The sequence below is a fragment of the Macaca thibetana genome, chromosome 9 (genome assembly GCF_024542745.1).
Source record: "Macaca thibetana thibetana isolate TM-01 chromosome 9, ASM2454274v1, whole genome shotgun sequence".
Classification (NCBI taxonomy): domain Eukaryota; kingdom Metazoa; phylum Chordata; class Mammalia; order Primates; family Cercopithecidae; genus Macaca; species Macaca thibetana.
The window spans coordinates 35,183,292-35,206,777 of record NC_065586.1 but is presented as its reverse complement, the minus strand read 5'-3'; the positions used below and the strand labels follow the sequence as shown (position 1 = coordinate 35,206,777).

The 23,486-nt window shown below is 44.3% G+C and overlaps 1 protein-coding gene across 7 annotated transcripts in view; it reads right to left on the bottom strand.

The window, feature by feature from the left end:
* The window catches only part of CCNY (cyclin Y), an 876,528-nt gene that overhangs the window by 139,875 nt on the left and 713,167 nt on the right, over window positions 1-23,486 (bottom strand). For 2 of the 7 annotated variants that reach the window (XM_050804785.1, XM_050804787.1), the window contains one exon: window positions 22,438-22,502. The exons of the other annotated variants lie outside the window; for them this stretch is intronic. In XM_050804785.1, coding sequence (XP_050660742.1) covers window positions 22,438-22,471 — 34 coding nt within the window. In that variant the 5' untranslated portion in view covers window positions 22,472-22,502. The remainder of the gene's footprint in view (window positions 1-22,437; window positions 22,503-23,486) is intronic. 7 annotated transcript variants of the gene reach the window in all.

Below are 23,486 nucleotides of genomic sequence, written 5' to 3'. Positions count from 1 at the left end.
TCTTCTTATAATTTCTATTAGCTGAAGAGTAAGTGACTTTCGGATAATTGTAAGCTTACAGGAGTTCAGAATAAGCAAATTTGAGAATTTTCAAGGGATCATGTCTACAAAAGAGTTCTGCTATTTTTAATCACTTACCTAATCTGGTCATGGCCAGCAACTCAGGACTGAGGCAGGTCAAAGCTCTTCTTGGACAAAAAGTTTCTTTGCATGGGTCTCCAAAGGATTCAGTTATTGAAACCAAACTGAGACATCCGCCATCATTCAACAAACCCCAGAGGAAAAATCCCTTAATAAAATGTACAGTGTACCAAAATAACCTGCTGCTTACAACAAACACTCTCAATGCACATCTCCCCACCTCACCCCCCCCCCAAAAAAAGCCTCTTTCAGTAGATTTTTTTTTTTTTTTAGACAGGGTCTCCCTCTGTCACCCAGGCTGGAATGCACTGTAGCCTCAACCTCCCTGGGCTCAGGCAATCCTTGGACCTCAGCCTCCCAAGCAGCTGAGAATACAGGTATGCGTCACCATGTCTGGCTGATTTTTGTATGTTTCGTAGAGATGGGGTTTTGCCACGTTGCCCAGCCTGGTCTCGAACACCTAGGCTCAAGCAATCCAACTGCCTCGGACTCCTGAAGTGTTGACATTATGGGTGTGAGCTACCACACTTGGCTGAAAAATTTTACATAAATGAAAAAAGCTCTATAAAAAAGGAAATGAATTAAAGGCAAACATCACACGGACTAAACACCACCAAAGGACAACCAGTCGTTTTACTTTAGGAGACTGGGGAGGTGGAAAGTTCAGCATACAAAACACTCGAAATAGATTCACAAATCAAGTAATTTTTCAGTCCCATTAACTAAAGCAGTAACTCTGGTTGATTTAGTACCACCTAACAAAATGTAAAGTCAGTTACAAAGACTGCACTTAAATAAAAGCAAATACTATTTTATTGTGCTTTTAGAGAAAAATTTTATAAAGGCCTTTACTAGCTAAACAATTAAATGAGTCCGTGTTTTTTAGTGATAAAACAAAAAAATCATGAAGGATAAACAGATATCTTAACGCGTAACTAATGTTAAAAAGATTTCATTTAAAAGGCAGAATTCTTTCTATTCCTTTAACTCTTAAATGACAAAAAATAAGCAAATATAAATAAATAAATCCCTAATGGAATGCTGATAAAGAGAACTCTCTTCTTGGCCTAATCAATTAGAAACCAGAATTAACTGACTAAATGTAAACATAAAAAAACGTATCTTGAAAGTTTATAACAGCTTTCAACTTTTTAAATTATTAGCATAATAACTGCCATTTTCTGATTGCCTTTATGCATCAAGTACCTTGTTACTTACTCACATTTAATCTTCTCAAATGCCCAAGAGTCAGCTCATACCACAAGACAGGGAAATGCAGGCCAGAGAGGTTACAGAGCTTAGACAAGGCCACACAATCACACAATCACAATGCACTGCAGCCAGAACCTCGGATCTAATGCTAACTCCAATGCTTTTTTCAAAACACAACTGCCTATATAGAATTGTAGCTGAGTATCATATGAAAAAGCTAACTCATCCTGGGAGCAAGGAGGCCACACAGAAGATTCCAGAGAGCAGAGGTGCCACATGCCAGCAAGAATATAGAATAATGTTTTATTGATGACTATAGGTTTTAAACTTAAATTTTAAAAAAGTTTTAAAAGAATAGAAAGGTGTAAAATTGGATGTAAAAATGAATCAAAAATATTTATAGAATACAAAATAAGTCAAAAATGTTTTAAAAAGAATATAGAATAACATTTAAGAGCGCAGGCTCAGGAGCCAGGTTTTCTGAGTTCAACCCTGACTCCCCCACTTTGCACCCTGATGACTGTGGGGCACTGACTTTCTCTGTGCCTCAGTTTCCCCTCTGCAAAATGGAGATGAGTACCCACCTCATAGATTGTTACGGAGACTGAGTTAAAATTCACCCAACACTGAGAACCATATCTGGCCCATAGAAAATACTGTATTTATGTTTACTGTCAAGAGAAACCTGTGAAGAGAATGCAGAATGACTAGATTCAGATCTAACAGGCCTGGTTATAAGAGCAAGGGCAGAAAACAGGAAAGTAACTGAAAACAAGCAGGATGAGCTGTAGGGAACGGCATCCTGGAAGAAAACAATTAACTCAGCTCAAGAAAATGGGAGTTCATCACAGACTCCAGTCAGCAGGGTCAGCCAGAAGAGAACCAGGCAACACGGACAAAAGCCAGAGGGGCATGAAACTATGACCCTGACAAAAGTCTCCAGATGCTTCTAAACACCAAGTGGAGGCAAAATAAAATTACTTGGTCTTAAATTGGAGGTGAGAAAATGAAGGCAGACCAGCAAGCTCTGCGTTCTCTGGGTCGGGGGTTCTAGAATAACACAGAAACAGAGCACCTGCCCAGGACTGGAAGGCAGTGATCCAGTGAACCTGTGTCAAGCTGATCATCAAGAGACTGGAGTTAGGATCCACATAGAGAGAGAGTGGTGCCAAGCACCCATGATAAACCGCGTCTCTGAACTTCCTGCAGCACACAGATGGGAGCTTGTGGGGAAGAGAAGGTAACAAAAGGGCCCTGAAACCAGGAATGAATTTAACGAAGAAATTCCCTCTCCTTTTATACTTGGCCTAGAAAGGTGATCCAGGAAGAACACCTGAGTGGGCTTCCCCAGAAACAGCCTGTTCAACCTGTGTGGCCGTCCTCAGCCAGGTCCTTTGAACCTCATCCTATACCCAAAATCCTGCCCCAAAGCCGAGCCAGCACTGGCACAGGGGCACACAGCCTAACTTCAAACAGGCCTATCCACTGGGCTGGCTGTGTGACTAACAAATAAAAGTTAAGTATGCAAATTTACACTTGGCCATGACTCGCTCAAAATTGGCTTAAAACACTGCAGGGTATGATTCTGAATTACTAAACAATACATTTTTCACTTCAGACAGCCAAACACAGAGTTCAAATAAGATTTTGAAATTAGAATTCAGACTCATTGCCATCTAGGCTGTGAATTAACAGTTAAAAATTAGTCTCCGTTCACATTCAGCTTAGGTTTGATGAGCAAAACTACCAAAAGAAAGCATCTGTTTTTGCAGTTTAAAAACATATTTACTTTTTAAAAGTTTACTTCATATTCAGTTCCTTTTTTTTAGGTGAGAGTCTGATTTTGTTTTCCAGTGAGATTCTGGAATGAGACTGCAACTTCCTCATGAGATGGTCATTGGGAACTGGGTAAGGTGATCCTAGATCCCACACTGCACTCTCCAGAATCCCCATCAGGTGCTGAGTTGCAAAACAAACATGTTCATCTCAAACTGAAGATATGCAGAAAGAATAGTTGCAAAGTCACTGAAAAGCTACCTATGCCAAGTGAGAGACCCCAAAATATCACAGCAGCTTCACATTTTCATGAGAAACAAGAGGGCACGAGTGAGGGAGACCCAGGAAAACCCAGGTGGGCCTGGTTTCTACAGCTCGCTGTTTTTAGGGCCACTGGGGTCAGATCCCACTCCACCTCCACTGCTCACCAAAGCAAACAACAACTTTACCAAACATTCCTCTTGCCACAGAGCAATACGTGATTCATTCAGCATCACTATATCCTCCTACAACAAACAAAGGGTACGCCATGATGCAGCTATCTTTAGGAAATTAGCAGCTTAACGAAAACTTCCTAAACTTATATACATGATGATTCTTCCACTATTTTATCTATAAAAGATAGTCACAGGAAAAATCAGGCAAGCACAGACATAGGACCTAAATTAAGAACAATAGAAAATTAAGAAGAGGAGTCAGCAAGGCTTTTCACGTAGAGAAAAATAAAACTAGATAAGAAGGAAACCATTTGCAAGACCAAATGGCACCATTTATTTTGAACTGTGCTTTAAAAAAAAAAAAAATCACAGCCATATCTATTTCTTCTTTTAATTATAAAGTTTGCCTAGAAATTAGTTATCTGTCAACCTATTTCCTAATTTCAGCAGTCACAATGCTGTATGAATGACCTAAAAGTATCAAAACCTGAAGTATTATATATACACACACATACACATACACAGACATACACGTACACATATATTTATGTAAATGTATATAAAGCAAGAGAGACATGAGATAAAGCAGTTAAAATCAATCTGTAGGACTAATTGAGTTGTATATCAAATGAGTTTTGAATTATCTCCAAATTATCTATCCAATAACTTCCTCGAACCTATAACTTAGCACCTTAATCCGCCAAATTGCTTTTTAAAAAAAAAAAGGAACAGTTTAATGCAACCCAGTCCTTCCCTCATAGTCCATGGCCACCACCCTAGCACACACTCTGGGTCACACCTGGATTACTTTTTCTCCCGTCAGCCTTCCTGCCACCTTTCTTTCTACCTTGGATCCAACCTGTGCCATTCTGCCAGGGTTGCAATACCTCTAAAACACTTCCTTCATAACATTTCCTTGCTTAAAATTTTTAATGCTCAACGGATAAGTCCAAATTCCTTCACACCATATCACATTAGAGATGCTTCACAATAAACTTCAGCCTACTTTTTAATTAACTGTTCTTCAAGAATTCCCAAATAATAGTAATACAATGGAACACTCACAGTATGTCAAAATGGTATCCTAACTACTTCACATGCATTAATTCACAAGGACATTAGGACATAAATACTATTATATCCCACCCGGGCGCGGTGGCTCACATCTGTAATCCCAGCACTTTGCGAGGCTGAGGCGGGTGGATCATGAGGTCAGGAACTCGAGACCAGCCTGGCCAACATGGTGAAATCTCATCTCTACTAAAAATACAAAAATTAGCTGGGTGTGGTGGCGTGTGCCTATAATCCCAGCTACTCGGGAGGCTGAGGCACAAGAATCGCTTGAACCCAGGAGGCGGAGGTTGCAGTGAGCAGAGAGCATCACTGCACTCCAGCCTGGTGACAGAGAGATCAAAAAAAAAAAAAAAAAAAAAAAAAAAAAAAAAAAACACTATTATATCCCCATTCTACAGATGAAGAAACTGAGCACAGCAGAGTGAAAGAAACCGCCTACATCACATCTCACATGAGCAAGCAACAGGGCCAGGGTTCACACCAGGCATTCTGACTCCAGAGCCTCACTGGGAATTGCTAGGCTGTACTCGCTCTACCTCCACTGTCCCCACATACGACCCCCACATTTGAGCACCAGCGGCATATTCTCAGTTACTGCTTACCCCATCTGTCATCATTGTTATGGGTGACCACAACCACACCACCCGAATGCACAGGAGAGGGCCTGCGGACAAGAGGCCCCATATTTAATTCTGTCCATAGGACATGGCTCCCAATGCTTCACAGACAAAAACTGACTGCCCAATTTCTCTGTAGGATCAAGCAAGGGCATGTTTTTTTCTATCTTGTTCTCTCCATCTTCCCTCCTGGTAGAAAAGTTTGGCAGCACAGACACAGGTTTCCTTGAGAAAATGCGGTGATCAAGCTGGGGGTGGGGGTTTCCCAGCCTTTTCATTCCTCCAGCCCTGGCTACAGGCAGACACAGTTACATATTTGGTGAACAAGCTCATTAAACACTCCATCCAGGCCACTGAAGAAAATTTCCTACTTCCCTGCTCCCTGCTGTTGATATTCACAAGCCCTGATATAAAAGAGAGCATTTAGACAGTTCTGTTACATAAACTCTCAGCCCTTCACTAAAATCGAAGCTAAATGATTCAGTTTCTACTTTGCGGCATAAACCCCATTTTATACTCAACAGTCTTATCCTCAAGCTTTACTGATGATTTTTCCTAAAGGAGACATATTCCAAAAGGCCTGGGCTCAGAGCTTTTTTAGACTTACTGGAAATGGTACCAGCTGAATGTCACACAGCATCTTGCTGAAGGCTTTTGGAAACAGCTGATGAAAAAAAGAGAACAGATTGCTGGAGAGGTGAACTATTCCTGGTAGCTTCCTCTTCACTCTCCCAATTCTGTCAACCCAGAGACAGGATTAGAGACCCCTAAAAATGTACTGAAATCTCTTACAATTATCTGGAGCATAGCAGATTTGGCTCTGATAGATGGTTTGTTCATTATTATTAGAATATAAGTTAAAAGAAATGAATGCCATTTGAAGATGCAGGTCTGATTCCATTTATGTAGCCAACAGATACATGAAAAAATGCTCATCATCAGTGGCCATCAGAGAAATGTAAATCAAAACCACAATGAGACACCATCTCACACCAGTTAGAATGGTGATCATTAAAAAGTCAGGAAACAACAGGTGCTGGAGAGGATGTGGAGAAACAGGAACACTTTTACACTGTTGGTGGGACTGTAAACTAGTTCAACCATTGTGGAAGATAGTGTGGCGATTTCTCAAGGATCTAGAACTAGAAATACCATTTGACTCAGCCATCCCATTACTGGGTATATATCCAAAGGATTATAAATCATGCTGCTATAAAGACACATGCACATGTATGTTTATTGTGGCACCATTCACAATAGCAAAGACTTAGAACCAATCCAAATGTCCATCAACGATAGATTGGCTTAAGAAACTGCGGCACATATGCACCATGGAATACTATGCACCCATAAAAAAGGATGAGTTCATGTCCTTTGTAGGGACATGGATGAAGCTGGAAACCATTATTCTCAGCAAACTATCACAAGGAGAAAAAACCAAACACCACATGTTCTCACTCATAGGTGGGAACTGAACAATGAGAACACTTGGACACAGGAAGGGGAACATCACACACACACCCCGGGGCCTATTGTGGGGTGGGGGGAGGGGGGAGGGATAGCATTAGGAGATATACCTAATGTAGATGACGAGTTAATGGGCGCAACACACCAACATGGCACATGTATACCTATGTAACAAACCTGCACATTGTGCACATGTACCCTAGAACTTAAAGTATAATTAAAAAAAAAAAAAAAAAGATGCAGGTCTGATTCCTTAAAACACCTAAAAGAAACCACAAACAGCAAACACCCTAGAATTAAAACTACATGACCAAAAGCTCTACAAAGCATCTAGTGACTATAAGCACCTCTCAAGGAGTTTTGCTTTAACCTCCCCCTTTACTAAAACAAAGAAAAACATGCTCAAACATTTTAGCTAAAATTGACCACCATCAACTTCTCTTTCCCTCATAGATAAAACTATGAATGTAACAATCATTTCAGATTTTTAACAGTCCTACCAGTGACCCCATTTTACAGATGGTGACATAAAGGCAGAAAAGTTAAATGATTTGCTCAAAGTCACATGGTAAGTGGTGGATCAAGAGCTCAGACTCAGATGCCAGAGCCCCTGCTCTGGGCCGCTCTGCTCCACAGCTAATGGGATCAGCTTGTCCTCTTACTCCCTGAAAGGGACTGTGGAATGAAAACACCTCTTTGCAATCCACAAAGAGGACTGATTCTAAATACTTCCTTGACAGAAAAGCTGTCCTGAGAGTCAAAGCAAAGACTGGCATTCCATGTGCTTCCCGGCATTTCCTGGTCATCCTTGCAATCAGCTAGGGCCACAATGGAGATTAAGAAGTGACGTGTCTCACTTCCACAGAAAGGCAGTAAGTATGCCTCTCCCGACTCTCTGTTCCTGCTGAAGAAGGTGGCCACGGGATGGAGGAGGGTTAATCTGCATGGTTTTGTTTAAGCAAGAAATACACTTTCGTTGTTTGATGGGTTATGAAGGCTAGTATTAATGACCCTCGACTTCAGTTTCTTTCCTGCTATACTCAGGCTGGGCTTTCTCTTCCCTGGTTTCCTCTAGTCTAGAATTTAGTCCTGCTGCCACCTGTCTGAAGAGTTGATTTTGCTCCCACAGGCCAGCAACAGTCACAGCTGGAGTGATCTCCAGGGCAACAGGGCCACGAAAGCAGGTGGTCCGCAGCCCTCCTTCCAACTGGGCCCCATTCCAACTGTCTGTTAAAGGCTGCTCATGTTCAGAACCAGACAGCAACAACCAAATAAATCATGCCACATTGTTTCATATAATAAAAAAGCCCAGAAGGAAACAGGGAATCTTTTGTTCTGTGGCATCTTCACCACCATTTGCTCAATTAAGTCCAATTTTGAAATTTAAGAGATAACTAGGTAATTACATGTCATGGTGCTTCCCCAAACTCATGACTTATTTTATGACCCTTTCCAAAATTACATTCTAATTTCTCCCCAATCAAAAAGATTCCCCATCTTATTTTATTATTTTTAAAAGACAGCATCCCACTATGTTGCCCAGGCTGGTCTCAAACTCCTGGGCACAAAGAATCCTCCCATTTCAACCTCCCGAAGTGCTGGGATTACAGGCGTGAGCCACCATTAATGGTCCTCCATTTTAAATAAAGAGTGCTGCATACCTGGCTAAACCCCCCATCTGCAGAAATCCACCAATGTCAGCATCATCAAAGTAAATGGTAGATAGCCAAGGAGAGAAGTAACACCCTACAAGGCACACACACACACACACACACACACACACACACACACACACACACACACACGAGTGCCACAAGTTTCCAGGTCAGGTCACACGGTACTGAACAGCACCCCATGGGTACCAATGTCATAACCTGCCAAAAATGCCAGTTTTCTTCTTTGATCTTTCTTAAACATCAGCTGCCAAAAACATTGTATAAAGTTGCTCTTTCAGGAAGAATGGGGAAAAAAGAGCAACTATTTCTTCCTGACATCCAATATACCAATTCTACGTGAAGAAAAGATGCCTTTTAAAGAATCATTGGTTTTTATCTATGAAACTCTGTCTTGATCTGTGTAGTCAGAGCAGGCACTGCCACCTGCTTGGCCCACAGAATGGCTGAGCCCACATGTGAAAGGTACAGCAGGAGGGAGCTGGCCTACAGTGATCTGGAAGTAAGCAGCCCGATTCCTCAGTGGGGTCACACATTCCCAATCTCCCCCAAACCTCAGCCTGACCCAGGCTTCTCAGGATGTAACAGAAGCTGGGAAACACGTCAGCACCTCTGACTTCTCGGCTCACATCCTTTCTTGTCTCCTGCCAAGAGCAGAGGAGACAGATGTGAGCAACAAACACACTCCCAAGCAGTTTCCCCTGCAGCTGAGGAAAGGAGCCCAAAACTAATCCTATCATTACCCAGGCTAAAAGTCCTTCTGCCCTCAGGACCCAGCTCCATCTCCTCTGAGAGTCCACAAAGACCTATCTGCCTTCAGGAAACGGTTTCCATCTTCTCAAGGCCCAAAAAGGCTTTCTGCCCTGAGGATCGGGCTCCAGCTCCTCTGAGGGCCAGCAAAGCCCTTCTACCCTCAGAGGTAGCAAGCTACTCCAAATACTGGTAATTTGTCACACTGCATTTGTGATGTACCCTGCTTCCAACCAGACTGTTACCCTAAACCCTTTTTATGTGTGAAAATTCTGGAGCTACCACTTCAAAGACCAGTTCACATCTCACCTTCACTGTGAAAATCTCATCTGAATCACTCCCTTCCACCATGGCCCCCAACTTGCTGAAGTCATGCTGCAAAAGTCTCATGATTACAAGATGTACCACGGAGTCCTACTCTGCGGCAGGTAGGTCTAAGGTTCTCACCCACCCAGTGATTCTCGCCTCCTGGTATTCATGCTTTTATGTAATCCCCTTTCCTAGGTGTGAGTGGGGCCTGTGACTTGCTCATAATCAACAGAATAGGGCACAGGTGATGTCACCTCTGTGCTAAGGCAGCATGATACAATGACTTCCCTCTTGCAAGCTGTCTCTCTCTGGCTGGCTTCAATGAAGTAGTAGCTCTCATGGTGGAAAAACCCACAGGACGTGGAACTTGGGGCAGCCTCTAGCCAGGAGCCAGCAAGGAACTGTGGCCCTCAGTCCCATAACTTGAAAAAAATGGAATCCTTCCAACACCCAGGTTCTGCAAGGGAACTTGGAAGGGGATCTTCCCCAGGCAAGTCTTCAGATGAGACCCTAGCCATGGCAGTACCTTGACTGCAGCCTCGTCAGAGACTAGGAAGCACAGGACCCAGCCAAGCCATGTTCCGACTCATGCCCCACAGAAACTGTGACAGAGTCAATGTGAGTTGTCTTAAGCCGCTAAGCTTCTGGTAATTTGTTACACAGCAAGGAAACTAACACGGGAAAAAAATAGGCCTATTTTTTTAGCCTAGAAAACCTTGGGCAAAAAAACACATCTTTATTTGCAAATCCACATTCTGACAGCAGCTCAACCGCAGAGGGGAACCAGTGAAGTCCAGGTCAGCCTCCATGGCTCTGCTTCTCCTCCCTTTGTGAAGTGGGGCGAAAGCTACGTGCCTGCTGCATGTCAGAACTCCTCTTTCTCTCCCTCACTTCTCAGTCAAGTTCTGAAAAGTCGAGTCTCCAAGTCTCTACCGCGTTTCCCGCTTGAGTGCCACTGGAGCCTTTTTCTTCAACTCCTGACATTCCCATAGCCATGGTGCTGGGTCCTGAGCTTGCCTGTCCTGCAGTTAGTGACAGCCACTCTCTCCTGCTGAACACTCTCCTCCACACAGGACATCACCTTCCCTGGTTGCCCTCTCGCTGTGAGAATATCCCCTCCAAATCTTCAAAAAGCTTCCTCCCCTGGCCATTCCTACACTGTGTGTCCCAGAGCTTCTGTCCCAGGCACTTCCAAGTTTTATACAGTCTCACTGTGCAATTTCACCCATTCTAATGATAAAGCTCAAATATACATTTTTAGGTCAGAATCACATATATCCAATGACTCATTGCATATCTTCACCTCAGTGTCTCACAGTCACCTCAAACTCTAAACATGACAACAAAACACATCAGCTTCCCTTTCGCTACTTTTGCTCTCTGTCTACTGTATTCCTAGCAGTGGTGATTTCAGTCACCAATATCCACTGACTCACCACCCAAGTCACCCCACATTCCTTCCCCTTTAAACTCCCCATATCCAACCACCCCTTAAATATGTCTGGAATCTGTCCCACCTTTTCCTACCTTCCTTCAGACCTTCACCGCTTCCCTCCTGCAACTCATCTCCCTGATTCTAGTCTTAGCTTCTTCTAATCTAGCTCCCAAGTGTCCCATGAAAATGTCATTAAAATTACCTCTTGGTGTCTTCCTTTTTGGTTCCTTCCTTCTTATCCCTCTAATACAATACCAAAAGACTAAACCCACCATTCATTCACCAGGCACTGTTCTGGACACTGGAGATACAGCAGCAAGCAAAACATGGCCCCCAGGAAGCAGCCCACTGTTTCCGGCCTCCAGTTGCAATTATGCCATCCCTGGCCCAGAGCCTGATCCTCATTCTCTTGCCCACCGCAAAAATTCTTTGTTTTTTTTTTTTTGGGTTTTTTTTTTTTTTTTTGAGACAGAGTCTCGCTCTGTCACCCAGGCTGGAGTGCAGTGGCGTGATCTCGGCTCACCGCAACCTCTGCCTCCTGGGTTCAACCAATTCTCCTGCCAGGGACTACAGGCCCACGCTGCCACACCCAGCTAATTTTTTGTTGTTGTTGTATTTTAGTAGAGACAGGGTTTCACCATGTTGCCTAGGCTGGTCTCGAACTTCTGAGCTCAGGCAATCCACCCGCCTTGGCCTCCCAAAGTGCTGGGATTATAGGCATGAGCCACAGCACCCAGCTGCAAATTCTTAATTAAATCCTCAACACCTAGGCTGGATGTCCCCCCTCCTCTGAGAACACTGACCTCATACTTCCCTGCCACCAGCTCTTCCCACCCTCTTCTCTGCAGCCTCTGTAGTTGGGAATGCTGTGATTCTTCTATCTGTCAAGTTGTATAGCAATTTATTTGATTATATCTCCCTCTGTCCTTCTATACTGAGTTCCTCCAGGGTTTCTATTGATCTCTGAATCCTACATGCCTTAGCACAATGCCTAATTTTTTGTAGGTAATCAATAAATGTTAAGGTAACTGAATCTTCCATCTGCTGTAGATTGGATTACTGTTTCCAACTGCCCACTCCCTCCCTGAAACGAAGTTACAACTTCCCCCTCTGCCCCACAGTCACAGGCTGACCTTGGCACCCTCAGCCAATTAGATGGACGCAAACATGGCATCTTCCCCATCTTGCACTCCAGCCCTTTCCCATGAGAACAGCATGTCTCAGACCCAGACAGGAGCTGCTCCTTTGGTCTGGGTCCTGAAGGAAGACACTTGGAACCAAGCACAGCCCTGCAGAGCCACAGTTCACCTGCAACCTTCCCATGATATGAGCAAGAAATTAAGGCTTGTTAGGGAAAGCCAGTGAGACAGTGGTGTTGTTATCACAGCAAATCCATTCCGGATTTAAACACCTTGGTCTCTTCCTTCAAGATGCTATCAAATTTTGTCAAAATCTTCAAATGTGGGCCGGGCGCGGTGGCTCAAGCCTGTAATCCCAGCACTTTGGGAGGCCGAGACGGGTGGATCACGAGGTCAGGAGATCGAGACCATCCTGGCTAACACAGTGAAACCCCGTCTCTACTAAAAAATACAAAAAAACTAGCCGGGCGAGGTGGTGGGTGCCTGTAGTCCCAGCTACTCGGGAGGCTGAGGCAGGAGAATGGCCTGAACCCAGGAGGCGGAGCTTGCAGTGAGCTGAGATCCGGCCACTGCACTCCAGCAAGGGGGACAGAGTGAGACTCCGTCTCAAAAAAAAAAAAAAAAAAAAAAAAAAAAAAAAAAAAAAAAAATCTTCAAATGTGGTGCTAGAACTGCACTAAATACAATAGATATGGCCTGACCATGTAAGAAATCTCTCAACAGAACATAAAACTTGTCTTGGGTTTCCCAGGTAGGGGTGAGAAACAGGTTGTCAGATGGAAGAGATATAGTCCACCTTAAGGTTATCTCAAACAATACTGAGGTCAATCCAAATTCCTAGGCCTTTATCCCAGAAGGTATTGTAGAGCCTCCTGTAACTAACTGTAGTCATTTTATATGTATCACTGCTAAATCTTTTTTTTTTTTTTTTTTTTTTTTTTTTTTTTTTTTGTGACAGTCTTGCTCTGTCGCCCAGGCTGGAGTGCAGTGGCTTGATTTTAGCTCACTGAAACCTCCGCCTCCTGGGTTCAAGCAATTCTCCTCCCTCAAGAGAATCTCCAAGTAGCTGGGATCACAGGCACACGCCACTATGCCTGGCTAATGTTTCTATTTTTAGTAGAGACGGGATTTCACCATGTTGGCCAGGCTCGTCTCGAACTCCTGACCTCAGGTTATCCTCCCTTGGCCTCCCAAAGTGCTGGGATTACATGTGTGAGCCACCGCACCCAGCCTATCACTGCTAAATCTAACATACCAAGATCATTTAAACCCTCAACCATTCAACATTATTAGCTAGAATCTTTTAGTGTTTCAGATTTGAGAAACACACCTTTTTGTCATCTGAGTCCCTGATGAAATTACTTAACAGATGAGGGTCAAGACCAGAGTATTCTGACAAAATACTAAAGACAACTGTCCAAGTTAAAATAATGACAACAAAGTTGCACACTGTTTAACCAGTCAAAAGCCCTCACCCTCCACACACCACCATTAATATTCCCAACCAATTTCTCAATATTCTCCAAAAGTTACAAGTCTTCCCCAAATCCAACAACACTAAGCATACTAGCAATAGTTCTCTAGACCAGCGACATCAGCGTCACCTGGAATTCTAGAAATGCAAATTCTCGCCCTACTCCAGACCTACTGTCTCAAAACCCAGCCCTCCAGTGACACGGATGCAGCTACAGTTTGATAAGCAGAGCTCTGGTGCACTTGCCTGTCCTTGGAACAACCCTCTCAAAACTGAAGGTGGTATGCTTCCACTGATTTCTTCTTCTTGAACTTAAGCTTGCTTTTAGCTAGCTCTTCTTTGTTTTCCAAATGTCCAAAACTATTTAATCAACCTTTCTATCACCTTTGCCTGGAAGCAAAGTTAAGCTCACCAATCCACAGTGCACACAAACTCTTTCCTCCCTTTTTGGAAAATTAGGACCCTATTTGCCTTACCTTGTGACATTTTTTTCCCAGTGTTAACAATTTCTTAACATTTATCTGCAGTGTTTCCGTGATCACATGTTCTCTTAGCGTCTGGCACATCATAATTTTTAAAAGAAAAAATCTCTTAGAAATTTCTCTCCTTATCTAGGTTTCATGCTGGCATGCCAACAGAGCAGGCGCTGGGAAGAAAGTTGGAGAAAACCAAATTGTTCAGTTGATATCCTCTTCCACTTATTGATCATTTCTCTTTCTTGGTCCTGTTTGAAATGTAAAACTCTTTTTCCTCTCTTTTGTTTTGTCTTCAGCATTTGTGTACAGCTCAGCTTATTCCAAGCTTTGACACTGTTCAAAGTCCGTACTTACCATGTGTCTGTCTCTGGTTCCCTCCTCCTAGGTGACAGGACAAGGTTGATATTTTTCCTTCCTTTGCTTTTCTGTACCATCTAAGTTGTATGGAACAATCACATGGCTGGTGCAGTGGCTCACGCTTATATTCCCAGCACTTTGGCAGGCTGAGGTGGGAGGATCACTGGAGCCCAGAAGTTCAAGATCAACCTGGGCAACACAGCAAGACCCTGTCTCTACAAAAAATAAATAAGCCAGACATAGCTTATAACACATGTCTGTGGTCCCAGCTACTCAAGCGGGGAGGATTGCTTGAGCCTAGGAGTTCATGGCTGCCATGAGCTGTGATCATGCTACTGCACTCCAGCCTGGGCAACAATGCAACACTCTGCCTCAACAAAACAAAACAATCACAGATTACTTTTTCACATACGGGCAGGAAATCTCTACATTTTTATTTATTTTTATTTTAATGCAAGCTCTTTGGAGTATTTCCTATACTGTCTTTCACACTTGAGAATTATCCGTAAATCATGGTTTAAATTAAGTTTTTTTTTAAATTTTAGAACTTCATTTTTCTTTTCCCTCTCTGTTCCTCAGCCTCTCATCACTATGGCCAGGCCTCCAGAGAGCAGGTCACCAGTCTTTTTTCTGTTCACAGCTGTTATTTCCCAGCTGCCTACAGTCACTTCACAATGACTCACACTTCTTGGAGTATTGGCCCTAACACAGATGCCCAGACAGCAGCTGCAGTGGCAGCATACCCTCACCACAGCCAGCACCCACGCCGAACTTAGTGTGGGAGACTCTCCCAGGAAGAGGATCTGAAAAAAGGCAGCGAAGGCTTTTAAGCTGTAACTGTTCTGACCTGGGCACACCCCAGCAAGCTCACTGGCATGCAACTTGATTCCAGTGGGATGACAGTCACAGATGCGAGACCTGCCTGGCAAGAGGCAGCTGGCAAGGCAGCTGGCCACACTGTACCAGAGTCCCCAGCTTGGATTAGGATCAGGAGCTTGACAACTCCTGGTTGCAATACACAGTCTAACAGTCATTGGAGGAAAAAAGGCCTCCTTAATGTACTTCATTTCTTTGCCCAGTAACAAGCTATTACATAGGATAAATCTGATTTCTGCTTTCATCTCTGCACTGGGTCAAGGCAAAATAACTTTTTTTCTTCATAACTAGAATTTAGAAAAAAAAAAAGTTGAGCAGGGTAACAGAAGGAAAGAACAAAGTGGAGGCATTTATGATGAAATAATACAGTTTGTCTACTTGAATCCATTTCTAGTTTAAACCTCTGCTTACCCCAGCATCAACATTCTCCAGTAAAGCTAGAAATTTTTTTGTTCATTTTCTCTTCTGATAAATTTCCCTCAACCCATCATATTACTATTGCTAACTTTGAGCAAAAAAAAAAAAAAACTTTCAGAGGGAGAAAAGAAGATGCCTTTGCTTGTACCTCCTAAGAAGAAAAAAAGAAAAGAAAATTTCTTTGGGAAATTTAGAATTGATCTCTTTCCTGGCAAAACAAATTTTTGTTAGGGCTATTTAAGAAGGAAACTGGCAGATAATCAGAACGGGACTGCAAAGTGCTCTGTGATCCTCTTGCAGATTCCAGGGTTTCAGTATCACCTCCAGCCATGCTGATTTAACCAGAGAGACAGACAGCACTATCACAAAACAGCACACCTGCAGCTTCCTTTCCCAGTAAGCAAATGGTCCTCTACACAGTCCTCTGCACTCATCTCTGCCCCTCAGCTCTCTATTCTATTCTTATTAAACCTGAGAAGGAACTATCACAAGGGCAGGTAGAGTCCAACAATTCTAAGCACACAGAGCTCAGTATAAAATTCTACAAAAAACAGGAACTGCTGATGCTCGACACAGCTGAAACTCAGCTGCCACCTGGTTCGGGGCTGGCCAGTTGCTGGGCCTCCACCCTAGGTGCTGCTGCTGCACGCCCTTCAGAGCACAGTTACTTCAGTAAACTATTCCACAAAGTGTGCATTTGAGAAAGTCTCTTCTCTACTACCTTCTATTTCTCTCAAAAATAAAAAGTGTACATTAAGATAACAGTTCAATGCCACGGTGTGTTTACTACTAAAAAACACACAATAGTCTGGAAAGTCATGCTAGAGTTTCCACAGCAACTGCACCATGGCTCAACTTGTAACAGCAACCATTCCATTCCAAAATGCTTTAAGAGACTCTAGAAAAGAGAGAGAGAAGTCAAGTTACAATCCTGGGGGAGGAGAAAACACGCCCTTGTTTTCAGGTACTTGAATTCTCCCCATCAAAAATACTGTTCAAGTACATATTGCACCATTAATAAATATTCCTGCTCCTAATTATCTAACGAACAGTAGATAACTCTGGAAACAGCCACTGATAATTCTTTTAGTTGGGAGGTTGGAGAAGATGTTGGTCAGAAAAAACTATTAATATTTTAAAACAGAAATATGCTTTCTCAACAAAGCATATTCTTAATCAAGCATAAAAGGTTACTTCGGGTAATCCAATCAAGTCAGCAATTACAAGGCTCCATTCCCCGAAGTGAAGCATCTTTGAACTGGCTAATTCAAAGAGACCAACCTAAATGCCCCAGGCATTCATTCCCAAGGTGAGGGGAGGGAGAAGACAGGGAGGGATCTGTGCAACTTCCCCTCCAAGAAGGGAAACAACCCCACACCACCAGCCCTGCCACCCCCTGCACTGTGCTAGGAAGATTCTAAACAGAATGTCTTTTCATCAAAGCACTAGAAAGCGTTTTTAGTATTTCAGAAAGTCCAAAAGAATTCCTCTATAAAACTGCCTACATCAACTAGATAGTGCTGGAAGAAAATCCAAATATAAAGAACAGCTATCCACAGGGCTAAAATCAGGCAGGGGAGATCTGGGGTGGGAAACGGACAGATGTCAGAAGGGACCCATGGCATGTCCCTTCTCTGAGACTCCAGCTCCACATATTTTCTGAGTCCCCATGTAAACTGGAGAACACACTCAGCCTTCCATGTCAACAGAACTTTATCTCTACTAGCCATGTATCTTATTCTAAAAACAAAATCACCAGTTTGGAGGTTAATCCTGTGTTCAGCCAGAACATCTCCAATTTACAAGAAGAAGTCTTCTCAGGGTTCTCCATACAACAGTCAGAATTTTCTCCCCCACATGGCACTGAAGGGAGCATATTACTGGGATCTGCTAAGGGGGAGCCCAGTTATGTATTTCCCTATCAGTACTCAGCACAGAAAAATAAAAGATCCATTGCCGAAGAGAAATAATCCCTTTTCTTTTATGTTTATTTTTGTAGAGACAGAGTCTCGTTATGTTGCCTAGGCTGGTCTTGAACTCCTGGCATCAAGCAAACCTCCCACCTTGGCCTCCCAAGTGCTGGGATTAACAGCGTGAAACACCACACCCATCCTGCTCCTTTTCAATTGAGGAAAACAGAATAGCCTGTGCCTCCCTTCACACCTTGAATTCAACAGCGTGTGTCCTGTGTCGGCCACCTGGCAGGCAGGCTGGTCTGCAGGTCATGTCACCTCCTCACCACTTCACACACTAGTACCCAAATTCTGTGGTGGAGTAAAAAGACTTTCAGAAAAGTGGAGGAGACACCCAAGACACCAGTCCCTGAGAAGGAATCTCAAACATGGATAAGCATCCTGGCCATGCAGAAGGACCCCCTGGGCAGTTAGGCCAAGAGTTAGCAGCCAGACATGCAGTCCACAGCCTCCACGGCCCAGCAGGGAGCTATGACCTCACCATGCTCAAGAGGGACATCCAAAATGCCACCCTCACTTTCAAGCTGCCTTTAGTTGTCTTACTGCCAAGTGCACATGGTTAAAAAGCAGGAACTTTATAAAATGTGGAAAGAAACCATGTGAGAAACCCAGTCAGCTCATGCTTTCAATTCAGTTGGATTCTCAAAGTTCATTTGTACAACATTTGCTTGGAACTTAAAATGCATTTCTGTAGCGAGTTTGCTAGAAGCCTACGCTATGAGGGACTGACATACCAAGCTGAAAGGCCAGGAATGCAAGCACAGCATATGTCTGATTCTTCGCAGGGGCAGCTCTGTCAGGCAAGGCAGGTCTTATCCCTTCCCAGGCCCCACCAGGTCTCAGGTTAAATCCCCTCTCAGAATAGCTTGGGAATATCTTACCCTCACAAACGTGGTCTGGTTAAACTAAATAAAAATTGAGCATATTTTCAGTGATTTTAAAGGAAGAAACATATAAGGGTATTTTATCTGCAAATTTACTTGGTCACTTTCCGATTTTTTGTTTTGCTTTTAGACAAAAATTACTGTGCATTTTGTAAAACGCAAGGAAAGCACCACTTCAAGAGCAGTTAGCAAAACTTACAGCCTTAGGAGTTTGAATTACACAATGACATCTAGAGAACCATATAGAAAAAGATTTCAACCACCGGGAACTTAGCAATGCCCTAATCACACACAGCTGTTGGTCCCAGCAGTCAAAATACAGGAACTGGATCAGTCAGACACATAAATGACCCCAAGTAGTGACCAAATCATGGGGCTCCATGGCCACAACAAAAGGACCCAAGAGGATTAGCACAGGTTGCAGTTCCGAATCTCCGCCATGCAAAAGGACACATGCAGGTTACTTCCAAGGAACACAACCTGTATCTATATCATGTCCACCAAGGACCTTGCTGGCTTTTGAGCCACTTCTACGTCTCTAGCAAATCCATCAGTCCTCTGAGAGGATCACAATCACATCCATCCCTATACTCACTGCAGAGAACAGAGGGCCAGCTCTGCCCATAGCCGGGGCCCTAGGATCCAGGAGGTGGCTCTCATGCAGCAGAGGGGACCTCCACTGGCTTCCCAGTCATGCTCCTTGATCACGTGGCTTTGCTCTCAGCCTCCACAGGCCCCAGGAAGCCCAGCTACTATCCTCCCTGCTGCCTCTAACCATGCCCACTCCACATGGATGAGGGTGTTTCTCCTCCAGCAAAGCTCGGAGAACAGAGTCTCGTCTCACTGCACCTCTCCTTCCCTTGGCCCTGGAAGCAAGCACATCACTAGAAGAGGAAGTCCTGCCTATACTGCGCCATCACTCCTCTGGGAATCCTCACTCAAGGTTAGCAACTGGCAGTTTAAGGTCTTCTCTTTAATCCACCTAAGGATCAAAATGAAAAACTAGAAGGTTGGCAGAGGGAAAGGACACACATGCCTCCAGGCAGGAGGGATGCAACAGCCCACACACACCTGGGGCCATTTCTGATGGAGTTCCCTAATTCTCGAATCTCCTGGGATGGTTCAGACATAACTCAAGCACTGCCAGCACTGCCACTCCTGGCCCAAGTTCTCAGTCTTTGGTCCCAGGGACAGGGTTCATTTGGTGCCCTGCATACAAGGCTGACCTGACCCTAGAAGAAGTGTTACTCCCTCCCACCACCAATGTTGTGTCTCTCCCCTACCTCCTAGAACTCCTCCCCAATCCAGGGCCAAAGAGGGAAATGGTGCCCCCATCAGTGACTAATTCTGCCCTCCAAAGTATCTGAGTACCTCTAAGGTAGGGTCTGTGACAAGCTACCTCCCAGAGACAAGAGGGGAAAGAAGCAAGAGCTAGCTCCTTAGGATCCCAAAGGTACAATATTTGCTCCTGAATAATTATAAAGGTTAGGGAACTTAGTAGAAGGATTTCAGGCACTGTGCTAAAAATAATGACGTGGGGTAAGTAGGTTTGAAGGGAGGAACCACTAGAGACACCACTGCTGTCTGCACAGGGCCGCCTACTAGAACAACTTCCTGGACACTTGCATTTTATTTCCACATTTCCTCTGAATACAAAGGTTTCCTACTAGCTCCAAGTTTGTTTTATGTGTGTGTTCTGCACAAAAGTCCATGCAGCAGTGGCAGAGGGACCCCAGCCCTGGGAAGAAGACGGCTATGTGGTAAAGTGTAGGGTCCAAGGGGCACCTGGAGCTGCCAAGTGAGCAGTGCTAAGAATCTGCTCCCTCTGAGCCAGACCCCAGAATTGTAACAGACAGAAAAATTGATCTGACTCCAGTACTTTGAATTTTCCTTACCCAACTGGAGGTGAGATTATAACCGTTTGTAATTGGAATCCTAGAAACCCAGAGCTTAGAGGAATCCTGCAAGCCAGACAAGGCTGCCTGAACAGTCTGGGGCCTCCGGATCCTGCCTTGGGAACTTCACGGGGAGAGCAGGAAGAGGACTGCAGGGGCACTGGGACACAGCACCCAGCAACTCAAGCACCTCCAGCGACTGCTCCCACGCTGCAAGGTAGGAGTGCCCGGCCCAGCAGGAATCCTTTTTTCTCATGGGAAGTGTCCCTGAGGCCTAGGTGAAACTGTCTGGACCTCCTCACCAGCCCCTGGGGCATGGCTGGAGCGTTGTCTCCCCACCATGGCCCTGCCAGATGCAAGAACCCACAACAGAGAAATGGTTCATTTCAGAGTCCGTGAGAACACTGGGGCACCCTGGCCCATTAACGGTACCAGAAAGGTGGTATAACATTCAATTACGGAGGGCCAAGAAGGAGGGCTCATTCTGCAATTTGCAGATACTAAGGCTGGCTGCCCACCACTCCACCTTCTTGTGGCACCTGCCTCTTACAACTCAGCAATGGGGTGGGGAGCAGAGCAAATGGGGAGGTGAAACTCCAGTTGGCCTGTCTGGTGAATGCTTTGGGAAGGTGTGAGAATGAAATGACCCGTTGAGAGAAAGCTTTTAAAATAATTACAGCTTTCCATACTCCAGGCTCTCTCCACTAGTTTCTGAACTGTGATCCCCCGATCCTATCACCATGAGTATAAAGAACTGAGGCCAGTTTTCACAAACAACCTTCACTACTTCACACACTACATATCAAGCACATGCTATGTGCAAAACGCCATGCTGGAGATGAGAGGATGAAAGAGCCAGTCAGGATCCCAGCCCTCTGGAGCCCACCATTCACAGAGGCAAACAAAGGAAGCCACTATAGCACAACACAGTAACACGCACACTGAGACAGACCCAAAGTCTCTCTCGGGGGCCCTATGCACCCCACAACACCCACATACTGGGCCAGCTGGGGGTGCTGCAAAACCTCCGCAAAGGGTGAGTGCTGCCCCCATCCCCAGGAGCTAATGGAGAGGCCCAGCCCTAAACCCAGCCTCAGAGATGCACCCAGAACAGCTGAAGGTGAGGGTTTGTCCTTTCAACTGAAAAAAGACAGTGCACAGGACCTAAAAGTAACACACAACCAGGCGCTGACAGCGTCTCTCTCTGACCAACTTTAGTCGGACCGCTCTTAAGGCTCTTCCAAAATGGACCTCCACCTTTGGTCTTCCATATCCTTCTTTGCATCGCCTGACTTTGGCAAGAGCCCTGCTAAGTCAGTTTAGCTGAATTGCCCCCTCCTCAACATCTGATCACCGTTGATATGTGATGTGTCCCTCGTCCTCCACTGTCCCCCAAAACCCCCCAGGTGATGTCTGATTCTCCTGGCTTGCCCTCAGCAAGAATCCTCACTGGGTCAATGAAGCTAGAATCCCGCTGACCCCTGAGGTTTCCTCCAGTAATTTCGATACAATGACCCTCGCACTGCTCCTTGGCTCGGAATTCCCAGTGGCCCATGCCGCACTTGGCACTGAGCCTGGTTTTATTCTGGGATCTCTCCTCCCCTATTGCAATAGTTTTCCTGAGTAAAATCCATTTTCACCACCTTAACTACTATCCAGCTCTGGTTTTTTCCTCTAACAATGCAACAACACATAGCTTTTCCTCAGGAAGCCAGTACTATTACCCATCACTTTCTGGTAAAAACTTTTTAACTGTTAGGAGCCCGGGTAGTGGGACCACAGGGAGAAGACTGAGACAATCAACTGTCTGAGTCACCTTTAAGGGAGCACACTACACAGCAAAGTGAGGAGGATAAAACAGAACTATTACTTTATTAAAGCAAACAAGGCTGCTACATAATACTTCTAGTTTTCTTCTTCAACTCCCAATTTTTAATTCCTATTGGGGCTGGGAGGGAGGGAAGAACATGTGGAGAATGAATGTGAAGTTTCCAAAGAGAAGCCCTCAGTGAGTTTTACAATACTCGTATTTAATTTTCCAAGGCACAGACTCACAGTGTTCAGAAGGTGAGGGCCCGTGATGAAACATTTTCTCCTCTGCTTTCAGCCACTGGGGTTACCTAAACAGGAGAATATGGTGTGGTCACCAAGGCCCTTCAAAACAGAGGCTAAGTAAGGAATGAAAAACATGCCCTAAAAACAAAACAAACAAAAATCTTGAACTGAAAGGCACAAGAGGTCAGAGATACTTTAAATATTAACAAGTGTCTATGCGACAGCATACCAAAAGACCGGTCTGGCTGAAAACCAACTCAGTGTGAAAGCCATGAAGTGCCACCCTGCCCCCCTGACCGATCCAAACAATGCCCTGAAGCCCTGTGACCCACACACTTCAACTTCATATGGGATCTTAAGCAAATCAACCTAACCCCCCTTATCCCCATCATGAGTCTTTTAAACAAATGTGAGTTACTCAAGTCTGCAATCAAATGAACGCTTTTATTAAACAATTTAAATCACAATTACTAGGCTTTTCACAGTGTGAAATTCTTTTAAAGAAAAATGCACATGTAATTGAATCAAGGCAGTTTGGGCAGTTCTTGTATTTGAGCATTTTCACTATTAACCTATGCTTATAAGTTATCTCCACCAGGCTTCTCAAAGTGCAGGCAATTAACTAAAGCTTTAAATTAGGAGTAGAGAAATCAGAAAACAGCCAGATGGTCTCTATGAGGTAGACTTGGGGATTACCACAGCCATAAGGCCATTTCTAGCCACAGCTCCACACCTCTTGGAGAAGGCTGTTTCCCAGCAGGAAACAGGAGGGGAAACATGAGTTGCACAAAGCACTGGAGAGTGAACTGAACCAAACGCTGGCAAAGAAAGGCTCAACTCACTCCTGCTGTCCAGTCACATCCCTGTCTCTGGACAAACTGCATTCTTTTTTGCTGTTATTTCATTTTCTTTTTTCTTTTATACAGATTAAAAGCCTAGATTTGTAAACCTTTTTGTTTTTCTTAGACAGGGTCTCGCTATGTTGCCAGGCTGGTCTCAAACTCCTGGCTCCAAGCAATCCTCTGGAGTAGCTAGAACTACAGGTGCGT